This window comes from Scophthalmus maximus, chromosome 2, assembly GCF_022379125.1.
Source record: "Scophthalmus maximus strain ysfricsl-2021 chromosome 2, ASM2237912v1, whole genome shotgun sequence".
Lineage (NCBI taxonomy): Eukaryota > Metazoa > Chordata > Actinopteri > Pleuronectiformes > Scophthalmidae > Scophthalmus > Scophthalmus maximus.
In genome coordinates this window covers 20,144,832-20,165,507 of record NC_061516.1, presented here as the reverse complement: position 1 = coordinate 20,165,507, position 20,676 = coordinate 20,144,832, and the positions used below count along the sequence as shown (strand labels likewise).

The following is a 20,676-nucleotide window of genomic DNA, read 5'->3' as shown; positions in this document are numbered from 1 at the left end:
CACACACAGTGCGTCTGTTTGTATATCCAAATGGGTCCAAATGGGTCCAAACTGTCTATCCGTCACGCCTCGCTCACAAACACGTTAACTGTAAAGCTTTTTATTGTTTTCTTGACATCTTAATAATGTTATTTGCGCCGCAGAGACTTCGGAGCTGTCATCATAATGACACTGAAGAGTTTATCGTGTTTCCTCCTCCACACTTTTCGCTTACAGTAAAGAAGGAGAGCTCAGAAAAAAAAAGAAGAGTTGTACAGGAAGTTGTAAGAAGAGAGGGGTAAAAAAGGGAAACGATGAAAACGAAATGCTCATTATTAAATGAAACAGAAGATCTGTGATCAATCTGCACCGCAAAAGGTATTTTTACAATCAGATTTTTCACTCTGGTTTTGTATTATTAACTCTTTTTTTTTTCTTCGATTTGACCAATTTCTAACTATTCAAATCACTGATAAATAGTCGTTGTCATGAATAAGTGAATGAATGCACTCACAGCAGGCTGGGGCGGATCTGCCGGGCGTCCGGCTCTCCGTCGTTGCTGGTCAGGCTGTGTCTCGGGGTCCGACCTTGGCTGCCGCCGCCGCTGCTGCTGCTGCTGCTGCTGTTGCTGTTGCAGTTGGCAGAAGAAGAGGAGACGGGCTGCTGCAGCTCGCCGACTGGGGCGTTGACAACACTGTTCCTCTTTTCACCTTCAAGGACAAAGAGAGATTTACAAACTCTTTGGCGTTTCCAGACAGAAAAATATATCGTCGTTTTTTTTTTTAGACACCGTTACACGGACATGGCTTCTCCTGTTCTAAAACCGTACATCTGCCGACAGCCTGCCGTTACGACGAAAAGCGGCGGTTTTAGGCACACACTCATTCACTCGCTCAGCCTACCATGTGGCATGACGGAGCGAAAACTAAAAGCTAAAAACAAACTTCAGGGAGAGGAATCAATCATCTTTATTATTTGTGTTAGGCAACTCAGGTCGCTCAGCTCACCTTTCTGGGAGTGTGTCGGCGTGTGGAAGAGTGTGAGAGGCCTCTCGCTGCAGGACGGGCCTTTGCTGTCGGTGCTTTTTCTCCGCGACATGTTGAGCTGCGGGTTGGCCGAACCTCCTGCAGAACTCGGCGCGTTCCTGAATATCTGCACAAAGTATAACCAAATCAACAACATAGAAATTGTAAAAAAAACAAACAAATAAATAACAGTGTCGTGCTCGAACGTAAAAACATGCACAGCCTTGCAACTATTCTCCAGATTGTGATTGGATACAAAAATAGCACTAAAAATGAAAAAAAAAAAGCAACCTGACATGCTAAACCACCGGTCGTCTATAGTACAAGTCACCTTATGCCTGGTTAATAATTCTTTCCTGCTCGCTCTTTTAAAACGAAAGAAGCCGATACAGTTTATATCATTGTAACTCCTGGATCACAGACTGACGGACGACATGACCGAGCTGCAAAAGTGAAGCCAAATCATCTTGAACGCCCCCTTGTGGTTTGCTGCAGTATAGGTTGATAAACCCTCCTACTCCATGTCAGTGAACGGGACGCAGATGTTATCGCACTGATGTGTAGTTTTAAGGAGATTATTGATGCTATTAAAAGGCGGGGGGGGGGGGGGGGGGGGGGGGGGGGGGGGGGGCGACGACGGACATCACAATTGACAGCTGAGACTGACTCGCGATTCGTCAAGCGTGTGTATGGGCGGGACCCTGATACCCTGGCTCCCACTCCATAATCATAATTAAGCAGACTCCGTCTCTAAATGACGTCATTTTTGTCGAATGGGAGAAAGTGGAGACGCGTGGCCCATCTTTACATACAGTCGTGGAATCATTTAACTGAACTGCAGCAACTCGGGCTCTGCCAGACTAACAACAAAGCTGCTCTATGCTTCTTTTAAATGGATATAATCACATTTTCAAAAACTTCAACAGGCGACATTATGGGCTTTATTCTACAATTTGTGGCATTGTTGGAATTTATTTGTATTTCCTGAGGCATGATTAGGGCAAGATGCTTAAAATCTCATGATCCAAATTTCTCGGAATTGATGTTTTTTTCCCACAGCTAATGCTGCTCCGCTGGAATTAGTCTGCCATTTCAGCCCGAGTCAAACGTCCATCATACACACATCCATTCATCTGTCAATGCCCTTTTCTGCACACACATAGCTCCACTCAAATAAGAGGAGGAATTACATACTGGAGTGCTGGCGAACTGAAACTAGGGTTTTTCTTGGTTTGTTTCAGTCGCAGAAAAGCTAAATTATTCGTCTTCGGCAGGATCATCATACACACAAATGTACCAGTACATGACATGAGCATGTTTAGATAAACTGTCGGGGAAAAAGGACAAAAAAAAAACAACAGAGCAAATTAAATTAATACGTGCGTGTGTGTTAGTGTGTGTGTAGTTCCTGTCTGTGTCTTGTGTGTCTGAAGGTTTGTTTCCAACACCGGCTTGAACATACTGTGAGTGCACGATGCTGGAGTTTCCAACAGTAACGCTGATTTATCTGTTGCCATGGTGACATCTGTAAGCAGCTTGACCTGCCAATAAGCTGCTTCAATCTAAAGGGGAATGTGGCTTTGAAGTGTATATGCAGCACATCCTCACAGCGACTGTGTGTGTGTGTGTGTGTGTGTGTGTGTGTGTGTGTGTGTGTGTGTGCGCGTGTGTGTGTGTGTGTGTGTGTGCGTGTGTGAGAGAGAGAGAGAGAGAGAGTAACAGGTGCTCTGATATAAAGGGTTAGGTGCATTAATTGTTGGTTTAATGCACAATTGTACAATCAGGCCTTAATCCCCTCGACAAAGCCAGAGGTTTCATTTAAGCCCATGTACCATTTCACCAGACTCCACCCTGTGTGTTCTTTATTTGTGTACATGCACACACTCACACAGCCTCCTACCTTTTCATGGTGCTCTATGAGGATCTCCACCACGATGTTCTGGAACTTGATGTCCATGATGGCAGCCACCGTCTCCTCCTGGGGGCGGAGCAGAGTCGGCCCAAAGACCACGCCCAGGTTAGCGACGGTCATCAGGTTCTGATGGTGGTGACTGGCCACACTGTGGAAGGGGGGTTTAGACAGAGACTTTTACTGTCAACTAGTACCAGTTGCTCTGCTTTATGCAGTGGTCATTTTCAATAAATAATATGACAATGTTATTTTCGAAAAAACTCTCCTTGGTGAATATAGTAAAGTGGCTGAATTGGCAGGATAACAAAGTCATATGTCGGGGGTGGTTGGAAACCTTTGGAAGCCATCTTAACACACATCTTTTTGATATTAGATATAGGAGTGTTTATGACCATTTCCGTAACTTTCTGAAACTGCGAACGTGCCATTTCCGGCCGCTTCACACTGTGACTGAGCAGCTGTTCGAAGGTGAGAAAGGAGCGAAAGCACTGATCCTCTCCCTCTTTCTCTGGGTCTCGTCTTTCCGTTTGTTATGAAACTATTTGCGGCACTTTTCATTTTTACAGCGAGTGCAAACACTGTGAATACCCTCACTGCGTCGACCAGCAGTGCATCGTAAAACCAACCCTCACTGGCCTCGGACAAAAGCAGATTCACCCACCAGAACGTGCACTGCCAACCCAGCAGAGATCACCAGAAGCGTCCCGGTGGGATCTCCTCGTATGATTCACCTTCCAGATCGTTCAGCCAGAGTTTTCAAGCAACAAAGAGCCATTCATCACATATGCACACGCCATCCAACAGCTTGAAATCTCTGCTGGAGAGTTTTATGCATTTTACATGCATGCTGTACATAAATAATACCGCAGGGGCTCTGGAGAAAAGATTTTTTTTTAAAAAAGCTCAGGCAAAAAAAATAGAAGAAGTCAACGTCATGGACCATGAGTCAGTGGCTGTTCGGAGAAGATCAAGGAGATGACAGGGACCATCTTTAAACAGAGACGGGGTTTCATTTTCTCCGTTTACGTAGTGTTTATGTTTGGATGTTTTAAACCAAGTGATTCTTTAGTGACAAGCAGGAAAAACCTACCACAGTAGCAAACATTCGGCAATGTATGTCAATTTTTTTTCAGAGCAAGATAGAACATCTCACTAAATGTGAAAATCAATAACCTTAACTTCTATCCATCTCGTCCATTATAACCCACTCATCATTTACTATTATGGGTCTTATTTTTCCCTCAGCCCAATGTGAATACTTGGAATAATTGGCACTGATGCGGATAAACCTTCCGATCTGACCTGAGAGGAATAGAGAGCCGATGTGTGTTTACTGTGATTCAGCCGTTCGACCTCTAAGCCGGCGATGGTGATGCAGGTGTAATCCACTAACCCCCGGTAAAGGTTCCCGAAATACCTGCAATTGCATTTGCCTACATGTTGCGTAGACGTGGAAGTCGTCCCATTTTTTTACACATTATAGCATCCCGCTGCTGTTGAAGAAAAGCCCAATAAAGCCAGAGGGCTTATATGAGGGTTTAGACTCAAAGCACGATGCCAGTTGGCTGCATTAGAGGAATTATTACACATAAGCCGACCGCGCCGCGCTCGGTTTTCAGAGGAAAAGGCAGAATTTGAAATTGTGGGAGGTAGAAGATGAAGGGTCCACAGACAGGGAACGGACCGTAGAGAGTCTGACAACTGATATGTTGAACATAAGGGTCTGGAGTACTCAGCAGCATCTACCCTGTTGCCCTTGAGCAAAACTCGTGTGAATTCCGGTCAGCTCAAAGGGCGAGTCGCACTCCTATTATCCGCCAATAAGCAGCGATTTCTTTTTTGATTTGCAGGTGGACATCCACTTCTAGAGGACTTTGTAAAAGCTTGGACGAAAAATTGAAAGTGTTTCAGTATTCAGGATATAAAATGTTATGTAGGTGAACAAGAACGTTGACTTTTTAAACCAAATTTTGCTTTGTTTTAACCCGGACACCAAGAAACCCTTTAACCTCCAAATTTCCAAACTAATTAATTATAGTTCCAGTACACACTGCCTTAATGGAGGAGAGGAGAGGAACTGCTGAGATCAGACAGTGCGCTGCGTGCCTGGTGTCTGATGCAGCAAAAATATCAATGGCTGCAGTTATAAATTGGCGTGTGTGTGTGTGTGTGTGTGTGTGACATCTCCACCTACTTGGCCAAGTGTTTCATCATCAGCTCCAGCATCTGTCTGTTCTTCTCAGGTAGCCGGTGCACCAGGGCGTGGATCTCTGTCACCCTGGCCTCAGGGTTGTCCAATTCTGCTCAGAGACAGACGGAAAGGAGGAAGCAGAGAGAATGTTGAAGAAGAGTTGATTTCTTCCTTTTTTTACCGACGCATACACTTAAGAGGAAAAAAACTTGATGTTAGATATTGTATTCCGTTTTGATTGTGCCAGGATCAGCCACTAGCGAGACCTTGCAGCGGAGACATACCACATACCTTCAAGTTCGACCAAGCAAGTGAATTAACAGAAGAGTGGAAAAGAACGACAGGTACAATAACAGCCTTGATCCGACTTTCTCATTCATTGGATTTATCAAAGAAGATCCTCGTAGCTATAAATATGACGCATTTTTCTAATCATTAAAAAAAAAATCTCATGAAAAGACCAATATCATTTTTTTTGCCGCTACCAATTCAATATTCGACTAAAGCCTGATAAAGCTTATTCCTGTGGGCACTGCATTTTATTTTCCCTCCATCAATCCCACCCATGCATTAACATGTGACCTAAAACTAACCTACTCTAACGAGTAGCATTTACTCAAAAAAAAAGAAAAAAGGAATAGTGACCAAAGCTCTTGGGCTGATTAACACAAACAGGGTAGGAGAGTTGAAACAAGGTTCAGAGAGAGAATAAGGCATTTCCATTTTTGGGACCAAATTTTTTCCAAATATCCCACATGACATCACATCACCCCCATGTTTAGATGGGATTACAGCCATCAAGTAATTTGTAACATGACTAAAAGGGTATTCATTTCGACGGAGAGACAGAAAGAGCAGACGAGATGGACAGAGAAGTGAGTCGGAGTGATGAATACTGCAGCTGAGTGAAGACGCTGGGTCCTGGTGATGGACAGGTGGACAGACAGACAGACAGACAGGCAGACAGACAGGCAGGCAGGCAGACAGACAGACAGGCAGGCAGGCAGGCAGACAGACAGGCAGACAGGCAGACAAACAGACAGACAGACAGACAGGCAGGCAGGCAGGCAGGCAGACAGACAGGCAGGCAGGCAGGCAGACAGACAGGCAGACAGGCAGACAGACGTTCTGTTGTCAACTGTTGTTGACGAATGACACTAATAAACCAGGGCTGCAGAGCAGATCCATAGAGGGAAGACAGGAGACTCTCGCTAGATCAACAGTCCGGCCGTGGCTGTCAGCGCCAGCAATACACTCAAAAAACACACAAATTTTCCTACCAACCAACAGGGCTGGCCACCCTGACAACCACAGACCAAACGCTGCAAACACACTCATTGGAGATTCAGTGGATACACACACGTGCATTGCAAACATCGGACATGCAAAGCCAACTACAGTATCTTCAACATGCACACACACACACACACACTTAGATGCAAATACCGTAAACACACGCCAGCCAACGTGATGAGTCAAAACACAGACACCTGCACAAACTGCATTTTGCCCGACGATAAAACACTGTGGTCAATGGCCGCGGTGCTGAGTCACGAGCGACTCCAACGAGCGAGTGATTTATCTCCTCTGCCTCCGCCTCATCCATCACTTTACAGGCGACGACCTTTTCAACTCACTTTCTCTCTCCCTCAACTTGAATTTCAGCCATTTGGACAAAATGCATAAATACTCTATGTTCCCTTTTTTTTCTCTTCATCTTTTAACACTGGGGTGCATGCACATCCTTGTCATACATTGCATGTCCCAGTAACACTTCGAATTCAAGATTTTTCTGTCACCCACTACATTGCAAAGAATTTAGAGGTTTAAAAAAACAAACAATAAAGTTTGTTCCATATTGATATAGTGTATATATGCTGTATGCCTCCATGCAACAAGTCAAGTTGCAGTCGACATCCATGTCTTTTCCAGACTCACATCAGTGTTTCAACTGAAGACTGAGGGAATTTAATGTAAAGATATTAGGTGTATTTTGTCATAATTACAATATACAAATTCTTGGCGAAGAATCTCTTTGTGACGTCACAGCAACCTTGACCTTTTGCCCGCCAAATTCTAATCAACTCAGCCAAATGTAATGAAATTCCCTGCAGGGCGTTGCAGATGGATCCCCTTCACAGGAATGGGACGGACGTGACCACTGAAATCAAATTAGTTCATCCTTGAGACTGATGGAAAAATTGAGCCAAATGTGGAGAAATTGCCTCGTGGTGTTCGCACAGACAACCCAAATGTCCCCCCCGGCAACGAAGCAGAATAAATCATCAACCTATTTATTGCTGATGGTTTCAGAGTCATTGTCTGGGCTGACATTTTGCCAACACTGCCTGACCCTCTTTATGTTCGTTAGCTTGAAATCACATATAAAAGCATAGATTTGTGAATAACACCATCTTTCCTTTTGGTCCTGGCTCTGAAAGAGCCGAGCAAAGACCAAGGAAACAAGTCCGAGTCCGACTTCATCAAAATTTTATTTGTGCATCTCTCAAGCGACGGGAGATTTTGATTATGTATGGAGTACATACTTTTACAATCAAAGTCAGGAAAGCAGACACGTACACACCCATCTCAGTAAGTGAAGCGTGTTTGCCACATCTGCTGACCATTGACTGGTCCTTAACGAACTCCAGCACCATCACCTGCTCTACTTTCTTATCATTTATTATTCAAACTACATATCCTGGGCCTGTGCAGTAAATGCAGTATATCCTGTATGTCACCGAGCAAAGCTTTTGGTTTCCATTTTCAACCAAACAGCTGCAATATGAGAACTCTTTAAGAGCATTGCAGCAGTAGACCATATTATCTCGATGCATTTGGAACAGGATTTATGAAAGAACGACAGGGTGTTAAACATCTATTTCAGTCTGAGTCTTAATTTGAAAAGTGGCATCTTCGTCACAGAGATCTTCAGAAAACAACAGACTGCACAAACAATCGAGTCAACATCATGCCATGAGGGCAGAGGTACAACCTCCCTTCTGCTCGGAGAAGCATTTTATTGTATCTTTCAGCTCTTCATTTTTTGTTGTAAGGTTTTGTGTTATGTGCTTATTGTAAGGCACACATTCATTTTGATAACAGGCATCAAAGGTTTATAGGTTGAGTGTTAAAAAATCTGAAGTATGAGGAAACAACACGAGTCGGTCTTTGTCGTAGTTTCTGTTTTCGCCCCGGAACAAAAACCCTGGATGACGCGTCAATCTCCTCAAGTTTTTTCTTTTCTTTTTTCAATTTCAAGTCAAGCTGAAAGACAATGCTGGGAACTCGGAAATGCTCATAATAATTATGGGGTAAATGAGACGGCATACTGTTTGACCACTGTTTTAAATTACACCACCTGCCTGGCAGCAATATAACACCGCCTGCCTCCATTCACCCACGCACAAAGACGTCTGAATTATTGACAGCAGTGCTTCCATTGTTGGGAGTAATGTCAGCGGTAATGTCAAGCTTAGCTCAAACTCCTAACTTCAAATGTCCCGCGTGGAACATGTATTATTGAAGATTATGTCCATTTTCCCTTTGTATCTGACCATCGCTGACATACATTGCTTGAGTTATGTCCGGGCCTTTCAGAAAACAAAGTCATCATAACAAGAGCTCTTAAAGGGGAAATAGGGAGCGTGAGCTCAACAGGAATGTCCCCACAGTATCCTCCGATGTGTGGGTGTTGTAGCGCACTATTGTGAGGAAAACCGTCCGACCTTCATCGAGGGCTATGAGCTTTTTATGCGGACCGAAATTCACACGTGTGTAAGCTCCGGGAGTCGAACCGCTGCCGCTGTTTGGGTTAAAACCAGGTCAGCTGAGGTCCCTAATTAGGATGCCAACTGGAAGCCAGTCCGTTGACATATTCCTGGCACATCCAACTGGTAGGAAGCCCTGGGCCATATCCAAAACATGCTGGAGGAGTTTAATATTCCATGTGGCCTGGTAATGCCTAAGGATCCCAGAGGAGGAGCTGGGGGGATGTAGTTAGTGTGAAAGGGCGTCTGAGCTACTTTGCCTCTAGACGTGGGTGACACTAGATGGTTTAAATCTGCCCTTCGGCAAACACGCTTGCACCCATTCAAAATGTTCAAGGGTGAAAACTTGGCATCATAGAGAAAAAGCAAGACACAATCGGTTGCACAAACAGGGCCAATGGTGAAAACGTTCAGGCCTCTCTAAAGAAATCCTGGCTTTCCCCTCAGCTGTGCAGAAAAAAAGGGATGGAAATAGTTGAAGTGGATCGCTTGGTGGATTGTCAGTTTGGGGGAGGTAGTGAAAAAAAAGGAAGGTTTCGTCGCATGCCAAGTTATAAAGCAAAAACTAGAAGAATAGTTGCTGCGTTCAAAAAAACTATCACCATGCCAAGTGAAAGACTGAGTCCAATGAAAAGCGATTTTGGAGGAAGTTCCACAAGTGAAAATGTTAGATAGAAGACAGAGAGAGAAAAAGAGAGACCCCAAGGGTCAAATATGAGGGGAAAAAATATTAATTTGACAAAGACACTGAGAGCAAACCTAAAGGCTGCGGACAGTGTAAACACTGCATGTGCGTTTTCTTGTTGGCACATGCCTCGGGCAGGTATCTGAATTCCAGGTGGCACAGCTTTCCCTCCCTCCCTCCCTCCCTCCCTCCCTGCTTCTCCTTTTTCTCGTACACTCCCCCTTTTTTCCGCACTCAATTTCCTCCTTTTCTACAACTTCTGCTCTCTGTTCGGACCAAATGTTTAAAACCAGAGTTGCACTGGGTGGGAGAGAGCAGGGCGAGACAAAACAAGAGGAGGAGGAGGAGGAGGAGGAGGAGGAGGTGGTGGTGGAGGATTTGAGGTTCACGAGCAGAGTAATGGGAGGAGTTGGGAAAGATACAAGAAAAAAGAGGGGGAGAAAGGAGGAGCTGGAAGAGGGAGTTCAACCGAGGACTCTGTCCTGAAAACCCCCTCGCAACTTCTGCGAAATTCTGCCTCGGAAAAAAAAAGAAGACAAAGGCGCACCCTCGTACGCAGACGCACATGCTTGCAAATAGGCATTCACACAGATTCACGGCATATAAATGCGGACACCCACATAAACAGAAAGTGATGGATGGCAGGGGACAAAGAGTTTCACAGATGGAGAGAGGAGAGGCGAGATCAGAGGTGTACATTTCTTAACTTATACAAATACCTGGCAGGCATTCGTTATATTTTATGATTGGTGTAAAACCATGAGCGCGTGTATATACAGCGCGGGTGGTCCAGGCTGGTGTCAATCCAGCTACCTTGGCATCCTCAACTGCCACGCTCCACTCCTCCTTCTCCTAGCACACACACACATTAACACACTTTCTCCTTTTTCCGAGTTGGCCTCCCTGTGGAACCGTTTCTTCTGGGTTCTGACGCCAGAGACACACGGCCGTTTCCTGGAGTTCCTTCCACAGTCAGCTCAGATTTTTTCAGAGGCTTAGCTACCGACAAAACAAAGAAAGCAGGTCACCGACGCATCCTGTCAGACTGGGGTGGACGGGAGGAAACTAAACTGCACCTGCGTCGGAACAGACCGACGTTTCAAAGCTTTTAGTGAAAGAGAAGATACAGAAGCAACATGAAAATGGACCAGATTGTATAAAGGTCAGGCTGACAAAGTGTAACAAAGGTTTTAAAGCGAGACAACAATTCATTTACTGTTCACATGCAGCGATGCAGGTAAATGAAGTCTTGAAGGTCAATGCAAACAATTCCTACAAGTTTCTTACTTACAAACCTTTCCGTCTATTGCACAAAGGCAGTGTTGGGACAGGCCTGCATTACTACACCCTCCAATGCATTGATGTGACACCACTGCCGTGAGTAGGACTTTATACAGTCAGAATGGTCAGAAGAAAAGACGAGTAACAAAGGAGAACACAGCTGGTTGGTGCTGGGTTCATCCCACTGCAAGATAATGAAACAAAACGCCAGGGGAAAAGAGAGATGATGGAAGAGCAGCACAGTCTCCAGACTTAAGAACAGAAACCTGTGGGAACTTCTGCAACCGCGGTGGAAGCAACTTGCTGAGCAGTATTTCATTTTCTTTGTCGGAGGAACGTCAGCAGTGTGTTCAACAAAAAGGTGTTTTTTTTTTACTTTAACTTTATAAACACAGAGATATCGAAATATGAAATTCAAACAGCTGGAAGAACTTTTGAGCAGTATTGTGGATCAAGGCCACAAACAGGCTGCAGTGTGCAGTGAAGAGTCTCTATTTAGTGCTGAAAACATCTAGGACTTGCAATCAGTTTATTATGTTGCCTAGGAGCCACATGAGAAGGATCCATTGCGCCGAAATGATTTCACTGACCGTTGGCAATCTGTCCTCAAGACAGCTGAATGTGAATTATTCTGAATCTTGAATCAATGCACCCCACCCATAAGGTGCTGGTGCAAAAAACAAGGGAAATGATTTGCAGCTGCTGCCGAAGTTTTATTACCTTGTCACTTTTTAGTTCCACTCCCCATGTGGAATATGAATCTCATTAATATTCCACAAAAACACTAGACGCAGCAGGCCAGCAACATACTGTGTGCGTCACACACACAGCATAGAGCCGCACAGTCGGCGGGACCAAACACACAGACAGAGGCATGCCAGCGGCACAGTGGGTACGCTGGTGTCTCAGCAGGTCCACCGTCAATTTGTGACCAGCAACTGGTTTAACAGCAAGTCGTGACCTCATTCACATGATGGGTCATATGATGTTCTCTTTCTCCAAGTTAAAGCTGGAGGGAGGCTTCAAACGGATTCATTCAGAGGGGAAATAGAAACCATATTTTCTTTTAAGTGTTGCAAAAAAAAAGCAAATCCATATTAAATCCATTCATTAACTGAACACATCCACATGACCTAACCCATGAGGATTTCAGCTTGAATCAATAGCAAACCAAATGAGTCCGTGTGTAAACCATACCATTAGATAATACAATCAATGAGGCCTTGGAATAGCTGCTTGTAATGTTCTTTTTTATTTTGTATGGGGAACCCCAGGGCCAATCAGAGGAACCTCAAACTGCCGGAGAGTTCGTCTCGTGTTCAGCAAACATACGACACATAAAAACTGAGAATACTCACTGGCAGCTTTGATGAAGCTCCTCTGGTACTGGTATGTCATGAGAGGTGCAGGCAGCATTCTGCGAACACAGAAGACGGAGAAGTCAGGCGGAGACTGTCAGCTCAGAGAACGGAGGGGAAAAAAGGAGTTAATGGTTGGCTGCATTGCAGAAATCAATAAATCTGAATAGTTCTGAATGAGCACCATTCTTCCTCGTGTCTTTTCCTTTTCCTTTTTCGCCCCCACCGTGCCAGTTTCCGCAGCTGGACATCTACTTATCTCTGCTGCCTGAGGAGCATATAATGGCCCCTACTGGTTCTCAATGACACCTGACCCCATGCCCCTGATGCTCCCGGTGCTGTGAATGCGTCTCCGTGTGGACGACTGTGCGTCTGCGTGTTTGTGAGTGAATTTATTCAGTCGCAGTAAATTGAGCACAGCTTGAACGCCAACACTCCTCACTCTCCCCGCATGTATGCCTCCATCCACTTAGCTGCCCATTCCCCCGGCCTTCCCGAACCTTCCCCTCATTACCAATTGTCGAGACGCAGTGACCAGCAGGAAAGACTCATCGTCAACGCAGCGCTGCTGAAACAGAGGATTTGTACCAAGGACAAGTCCTCTCTTGGTAAATTCAAGTTTTGAAAATTAAATAAGAACAGGTTTAAAAGGAAATATAGCATATACGGTTGGTATGGAGAGGGAAATTAGGAGATTAATGTGCTGGATCCAGGCCACATATCAGTTTTATTCCGCAGATGACACAGAGGCTGAAAGCAGTAATATGAATTTATTCAAGCACTGTGAGAGAAAAGAGCAGAAATGTACAGTAATTAAAGAACGAGAGGAATAATTCAGAATCATTTCATCTAACAAAACCCTCTCTGAAGACTGAAGTACAATTGTGGTAATAACTGCCGAACCCTGCACTGTAGATTTTCTATTGACATTCCTCAATTGCTCACTTGTATGAGCCCTTTTCACACAAACCTGAGATAGTGCTTGATAGCACTCGTGATGGTCTTAATCTCCCACTCTGGGTTTTCCAGCTCCACATCTGCACATGTCTTTGGATCTGATGGACAAGAACAAACATTTTTTTTTTTTTTTAAATACAGCGGGAAAACATGACTTTATCCTCAGTTTTGACTAAATATGTGTGTGTGTTCCTGTGTTTACCCATCGCCAAGCTCAGTAGTTTCTGTACTCTGGAGTTGACACCGACGATTCTGTACAAGCCCTGCTCATTGATACCTAAAGGGGAGAAAAAGAAACGGGGGGGGAGGACACGTCAACTCTCTTTTTTATTCAACCAAAATATTTGATTCGTTCCCTCGCTTTCTCAATTGTACATATTGTTGTACGCTGCGCTTGAAATGGCTGACGGCGTGAGAGTCATACGGGAGCAAAGAGCATGGCAGCAGCCCGGGTTTACGCTAATTACAAATCATTGTAGTACAATCGAGGTTTATTGCAGCGTTTAAGTACGTGTGCATTTACTTCATCAATCGATTTTTTTTTTCTGTTGCATTTTCATTCTCTCACACAAGTCCCTGACGTAAAGCATAATCTTGGCAGCCGAGGAAACACATTGACATCATTATATACTGTCTAAATGTAAATGTTTCCGCCAAGCGATGAAGAGCCAAAGTGTGTGTGGGAGTGGACGCTCTCGGTGGAGCAGATGAAGGGAAAAGGTAATGACATTGCACAAGGCGGACTTTTCCTGTGACATTTCAGAGGAGTGACTGTAGAGAGGGGACATCGGAAGATAACATACTCAGAAGGTGGAGGGTTTAAACCCCTCCCTTGACCCCCGTCATTTCAAACCCCCCTTTACCAACATCTTGTGCGGTACATGATGCTGAGTGTAGAACTGCATTATTCTACCATTAGGAGTCTCTTGAGATTCATCTCAGTGTCTCTCATGGGAAACAATAATGATAAACTTTACATACTATATTCTGCCACAAACCGTTGGCTTCAGTTGCAAAAGCAACGGCTTGTGGTTTAGCCGACATTGTTACGGCTACCACTTTGTCAGCTCTGCCACCAGGCAAATATTGACAGACATTTTTTTTTATATTATTCAGTCCATAAATTCTGGGAGTATTCTCATTAAGTAAAACACTGCATCATCTGCATACTAATAGTATTAAATATTATGTATAAATGAATTGATTTATATATATATGATGAATATTATGTTGGACTATATATTGTACTTACCACTTTAAAATCAGACTTTTTTCCTTTTAAGGTGAGATTCTCAAGGACAAACTTTGTAACTAAATCTAATACTACTAATATGCAGCACTTTAGGAGCACCATTTTTCAAAATAAAAAAATAATATACATATTTTCACAGACCAACAGCTCACAACACCAGATGGTTCAATTTACAGTTTGATCACATGAAACTGCAGAACTGATTACCAGAACGGCTGCCAATTAATTCGTATTGATCAGATCCATCATTACAGCTTCACCACATTGTGCAAAACACTAGTCGTCTTGTGATAGTCGAGTCTTTCTGCAGGTTCCACTTTGATATATACTGTATATTTCTGTGTTTACATGTGTATGGTATAATGAATATATTTTGAGGTAATCATGAGAACACTCTTTGTTATTAAGTATAGTCAATTCAGTGATGTCAGAGTGTCCATGACTACTCTGCTGATGGATCATGTAGAAAATGTACCACTGTGGTTTGACATAAAAACTACTGTGCATCATATAAAAAAGAAGCAGGAAAAAACACAGATTAACATTTTACCTCGTGTATCCACTGCATAGATGAATTTTTTCATCACGTTGAACCCGGTGACGTCCAGCTGGGCCACTGACGGAGCAGAGAGAGGAGCGGCGTGAGCCATCACAGTGAAACGTGTCAGGATGAGAGGAAATTTTGATTTTGATTTACATTTGCTTTGCAAAATAAGATAACCCCTACATTGGAAATAGGCGACACAAAAGAGGGGGGAAAAAATAAATAAAGATATAAGAGATAAATATCTTAGAGATACTATATTTGGAATATTTTTTTTAATGGAAATCTAACCCCCAAAATACAGAATGTGAGAGAATAATGAGTCCCAGTTAATGAATCCAACTAAGAGCCACTTACTGCCTTCAGCCTGGTTGTCTTTGTTCAGATTGTACACCTGCAAATACAAAAAAACAAACATTTACAGCTAAGACTAATCACAGGACAGATGATTTTCATACATTACGTTACAGTCGTAACAATACTTCCATTATATGCTGTTATCCATTTTTTTTGCCTATAAGGATTTCAATGTCTGTTAGTCAATGCTGCTTAGTCATAACATTAATTTAGCAGAAAACATAAACACAATAACTGAAATTAAAAAAATGATCAGAATATTAAGAAACTTTTGGTACTGGGTGTGAAAGCAGCTGAATTCAGACCAATGGTATCATACTGTTGTTGATGTTGGAGCTCTTGCTTTACTTAGCAGACATGTCTTCTCCTTTTTTTCTTGTCATAAAAGGCAAACGGGGTAACCATGGCAACCTACCGGTTCTCTCCCATCCATGGCCTCCATCCACAACCTGCGGTCTTCTTCTGACAGAGCCTGCATGGTGATCACTCCCGGCCTACAAACACAAATCACATGCACGTGCACAAATCACACACATACACATACACACACACACACACACACACACACACACACACACACACACACATAAAAGCAAGTCAATTACTTATTGAATTATTACAGCAACGCCTTTAAAACAAACAACAGTTGTAATCATAGTATCACTACTATGCTAATCAGGTTCTCAACAAACTAGTTGGATCATATGATTGAAAAGAAATCTGTCCAGTATTAAAAGTGAAAATACACTTAATAGAAAATTGAAATTTGACCAGCTTCTCCAAAAAGTACAATTATGTAAAGGGATCTCTGTGTGCAAATCTTATTCAGAAACAAAGCATATTCATTTATGAGTGCCTGAGGTATGACTGCAGTATCACTTTGCAGTAAAACAGATGATGTGGGGGTTTTTTCTCCATAAAAGGATAAAAAAGGACCAAGAGCTTAGCTTATGAAGTCTTAGACAATCTCATGAGAATTTGTTCTAGAAAGCAACAAAGACTAACAAATATATATTAACCTGTTGCTATCTAACCTTTACCATCACAACTTATATGCCTAGCCCCAAAACTAATACAAACCCTAACCCTGAATCCAATCGCACACTAACACTCTTTTATACAGATCCACACAAACTTTTATGACAAAAAAAAAATCACTTCATCAAAGGTTGCCATGCCACGTCTGTACAACAACAACCGCGCAGAATTCAAGTGTCTTCGCCCGCCTCGGCATTCCTTGGAGCCCCATCAGGGGGAAACAAGCACACAGCAACAAATGCACATAAAATGAACAGCAGAGATGTGGATACAGAAGGTGTGAGATGATGACAAGGTGAGGTGATCAGATGGAGGAAGGCTGGAGCTGAAGAAGAGCAGGCAGAGAGGGGTGGGAGGAGGAGGGGTGAGTGGCCAAGGGTAGGGGGAGGAGAGTAGGAAAAACACTGCAGGGGGGCCAAGCCTGGGAAGACGGACTTTTCCGGTCTTCAAGTCTCAGTCGACTGAGCAGCACCCCCGTGTGTCTCCTACCTGTAATTACACCATCTTAAAACGCCTCCTGCCAGTAACTGAAATGTCACTGTGAGCGGTTACATGACGAGGGCGTTCACACTGGTGTGGAGTTCTGTGATGTTTCCACGATTTTTCCATTACACAATCCAAGCACCTGTTGTATACTAAGTAGCGATGATGTGAAGATGTATTGAAGAGAAGTCCGCCGACACCGTCTTGATTGTATATAAAGGTTTATTACAAAAAGACCAGCATCGATTACAAGCACTGCAGAACCTGGAGAGTGTCCGGCCAAAAGGACAACCCTCCCGACTCTTCTTGGGGGTTACCTTTATAGGCCCATCGTTGGCTTGATAAGGAACACCTGGTTTCGAATCAAGTTATGCTATGTGAGACGTGTAACTTTCAAGGCCAAGTAAAGGAGTGGTAAGGGTCCTTGAAAGACCCCTTGCATAACATTCCAAAGGAAGAGAAGTAAGCCCATATTCCCCTCTTATTCCATATATGGACAAAAAGACACTACACACCTTTTTTGATAACGTTTTTTTCCATTATAGTTGTAACGCATGGGACAAACTCTCCTCGAAAACCACAATCTGGTGCACTCTCTGAGTGAATAAAGCTGTGAAATGAATTTAAGAGCCTGTGATCAAAGTTCCACTATTTCCCAATATTCTCCAGAGAATTAATCAAACCCGGATTTTCCCTTGAACTCGTGTATGCGATTATATTCTGGAGCTGTGAGAACAGATGGAAAAGCTGGAAATGAAATGCCTTAAAGCTACAGTGAACCTTGGGCTGCTAAAGACACAGTTTGTACAATGACCATCAAATGTAACGAGTGGATCTTGATGGGAGATAAAGGAACCGGTAGGTAATACGTCAAATGAGAATGGTGTGTGGCGACGCAGTCAAATCACGCACTCACTGACCTGTCCACGGCCTCCACGTCGAAACAGAACCTCTTCTCTATCGAGTCCGTCTTCCTCCGGGTGCAGGACTTGAGGCCGAAGCTCTCCTCTTCTCCCTGACGAAGAGACAAAGAAAGCATCACGGGACACGTGTTAAACATGCAGAATCCTGAACCTGCAGGCAACAATTACAAGAAAAAGTTACATACACAGGGATAATTCAGGTAATGTCTCACTTTTCACTCTGCGTTTCTCACCATGCCATTGTGTTAGAGTTGGAAGGCCTCGAAGATATTCAAGTGTTTTCTGCTTTTACTTTGAGCCCAGCCACTGCAGCGACTCAAACTGAGCTTACATCTGCTCGCCGTTATTCAGAACGTGGGTGGAGTGATAACAGAATAACGTGGCACTTTGAGGACAAAATGACGCTCTCTCATCTGTTAAGGATGCTGTTGTGGAAGTAATCGGTGTCTGCCTCTCTCCCAAAACCAGTATCTCACTGTGCACGGGCCGTACAAAATGGTGTCTTGTGTAAAAAAGTCCTCCTTACTCACAACACTCTGCTGCTGTCAAAAAGACTTAATCGCAGCTGCCCTGGAAATATCTCTTGACAGAAAAGTCATGTTTGAAATATGAGAGCACAAAAAGAGAGAGAGAGAGAGTGTGTTGATGAGTGCTGGAGAGCAGCCAGTGGGGTGCACTGGGGGACAACTGCAAATCAGACGACATGATGATACTGAGGCCTGAAGTGACACGGTGATGGTGCATGTATGATGGTCGACGTAGTGCAGAACATTTGTGTGCACTTGTGCCGTTTTGTACCTAAAACAATCTGTGCAAGTCTCATGTTTTGTTTCTTACTTACACATAGATATAGACGGATATATGGCCTGGATGATTAGTGAGCTACTCACCATCTTGCCTCCTGATTTCGGGTCAAACAGCACCATGGTCACCCTCTTGGGCTCCCGATGGTACGTACAGTAGTACTTCACCCAGGTAGACACGAATGAGCCTGTGGGAAAGAGAGAACGAAATGGAGAGAGAAGGTTAAAAAAAAAGAACAATAAACAGGAGCAGAAACGAATAAAGAGAAAAGAGTGATGACAAATGGTCAGAGAAAAATAAAAACGGAGCTAGTAGGAGGAAATGGTGTTTGAAAGATAATTAAAAAAAAACAAAAAGAGGTTGAGTCTTATTCAGCTCTGCTTCAGCACTAAATCTGTTACCATGGTAGCGGTCAGAGCCGCAATCATGTCTCCAGCCGATCACTTGACTTTGTCAACTGCAGGTTCATTATGGTTCGTTTGTGCTGCTGCTCGGTTAACTTGTGTGAGAGACAGACAACACGCCACTTACATGCCTATACTGTACCAAGATTAACGCTCAGACGCTGTGTCCATGGCACTGAAACGCTCAATTGTTGCTGACATGTGTCCTTACTGAAATATGTAACACACATACAAGTACAGTATACACATAACACAGGGAGAGAGAGAGAGAGAGTGGTGGGCTGATACATACGCTTCTCCTGCACATACAGGTATCCCTCCATGGTGTGCTGACTGACACTCTTGTGATCATGTGGATTCTCCTTCATCTTCCTCATCAGACTCTCCACCTCCGACCGCGTGCTCTCGAAGCGGTTCCTCGTCTGTCCAAACACAAGAACATCTCACAAAAAAGCATTGGGTCAAATGTTCCGATCCTGGGAAGGCGATGGGCAAGAGATGCTCAGTGCGGTAAAACACTGAACACTTGTGTTGTATTTTTTGATTTCTAATTGGGGTCTTTTGTAGTGCCGTTGTGTGTGTTCTTATTTGGTCCAAATACCAGTGTCCAGATGAGCCTTTGAGTAGCTGTTTGAACTTTGAATTCCTATCAGCCTGTGGTTGCTTCACATTCGGAGAAAATGTTTCTCTTAGACCACTTCACACATTGCACAATCTTTTCAAAACAGCTTCCTCTACTAACGACCCAATTGACTAAGGTGTAATATGTGTGTTTCCCTTGAACTTTCAACATAAATGCTTCAATGTCGCATTTTAGACTATAGTACACTTCCTTTAAAATGTGGATGATAACTCGGAAATGCGTGTGTGTGTGTGTGTGTGTGTGTGTGTGTGTGTGTGTGTGTGTGTGTGGGTGTATGGGTGTGTCTGTGGGTGTGTGTGTGTGTGTGTGTGTGTGTGTGTGTGTCCTTACATTCTGTATGCTAATGGTGAGATCAGTCTTGAAGTGATTAAAGTCTTTTGCCAGCTCATATCCGTGGTGGTAGTAGGTGAACAGTCCTTGGAGAAACGCCAACAGCTGAGGGGAAACAAAATGGCAAGAAAGTGAAGGCAGTGAAGGGAGAGGAGGAGGAGACAAAGATGACAAGCAGGCACCGTGAGTGAGGAGGACGAGAAGGCAGATGTGAGCAGATGTGCGAGAGGAGGAGGAGGAGGAGGAGGAGGAGGACAAGTGGAGGAGGAAAAGAATGAGATTGTGAAGTGGGAGGACAAAGGGTGAGAATTTGTCGTGGGTGGGAGAGGGAGTGAGCGAGTGGGTTGGTGAGGTGAGGGGAAAGGGAAGAGGATAAAAGAAAAGGATGTGGAAGATGAGAATCGAGAGGAAGAAGATCGTGGGGAGAGTTTGAAAGAAGAGAAATAAATCAGGAGGAAAATTGGACTGATACATTTTATCTATCAGACTCATGAAACAAAGAGAGAACATTTTGTGTGTCACAAAAAGGGACTGATTGTGAAAAGTAATGTTTCCATGCGAGAGAGAATGTACTCAAGACATTGTATTCAAACGCCAATCTTAAATCAGGGGCAGTGAAAGAGACGCACTTTGTTCTCTCCTACGGAACCTGAAGTGAACCGCTGTTTGCCAACAACAGAAGACAGAGTTCAGAAAGCAGCTGCAGGGTGTGGAAATCGCAGAGTGAGTGAATGTAATGC

The 20,676-nt window shown here is 43.8% G+C and overlaps 1 protein-coding gene across 5 annotated transcripts in view; it reads right to left on the bottom strand.

Annotated features, from left to right (window-relative positions):
* The window catches only part of LOC118300637 (rho GTPase-activating protein 26-like), a 149,916-nt gene that overhangs the window by 10,886 nt on the left and 118,354 nt on the right, over positions 1-20,676 (bottom strand). For all 5 annotated transcript variants that reach the window (XM_035625218.2, XM_035625217.2, XM_035625219.2 and 2 more), the window contains 14 exons: positions 19,937-20,041; positions 19,256-19,385; positions 18,646-18,746; positions 17,753-17,847; positions 15,727-15,805; positions 15,312-15,348; positions 14,961-15,026; positions 13,361-13,435; positions 13,172-13,256; positions 12,202-12,260; positions 5,111-5,216; positions 2,905-3,064; positions 987-1,131; positions 494-689 (listed from right to left, as the gene is read on the bottom strand). In XM_035625218.2, the coding sequence (XP_035481111.2) occupies positions 494-689; positions 987-1,131; positions 2,905-3,064; positions 5,111-5,216; positions 12,202-12,260; positions 13,172-13,256; positions 13,361-13,435; positions 14,961-15,026; positions 15,312-15,348; positions 15,727-15,805; positions 17,753-17,847; positions 18,646-18,746; positions 19,256-19,385; positions 19,937-20,041 (1,439 nt within the window). The remainder of the gene's footprint in view (positions 1-493; positions 690-986; positions 1,132-2,904; positions 3,065-5,110; positions 5,217-12,201; positions 12,261-13,171; positions 13,257-13,360; positions 13,436-14,960; positions 15,027-15,311; positions 15,349-15,726; positions 15,806-17,752; positions 17,848-18,645; positions 18,747-19,255; positions 19,386-19,936; positions 20,042-20,676) is intronic.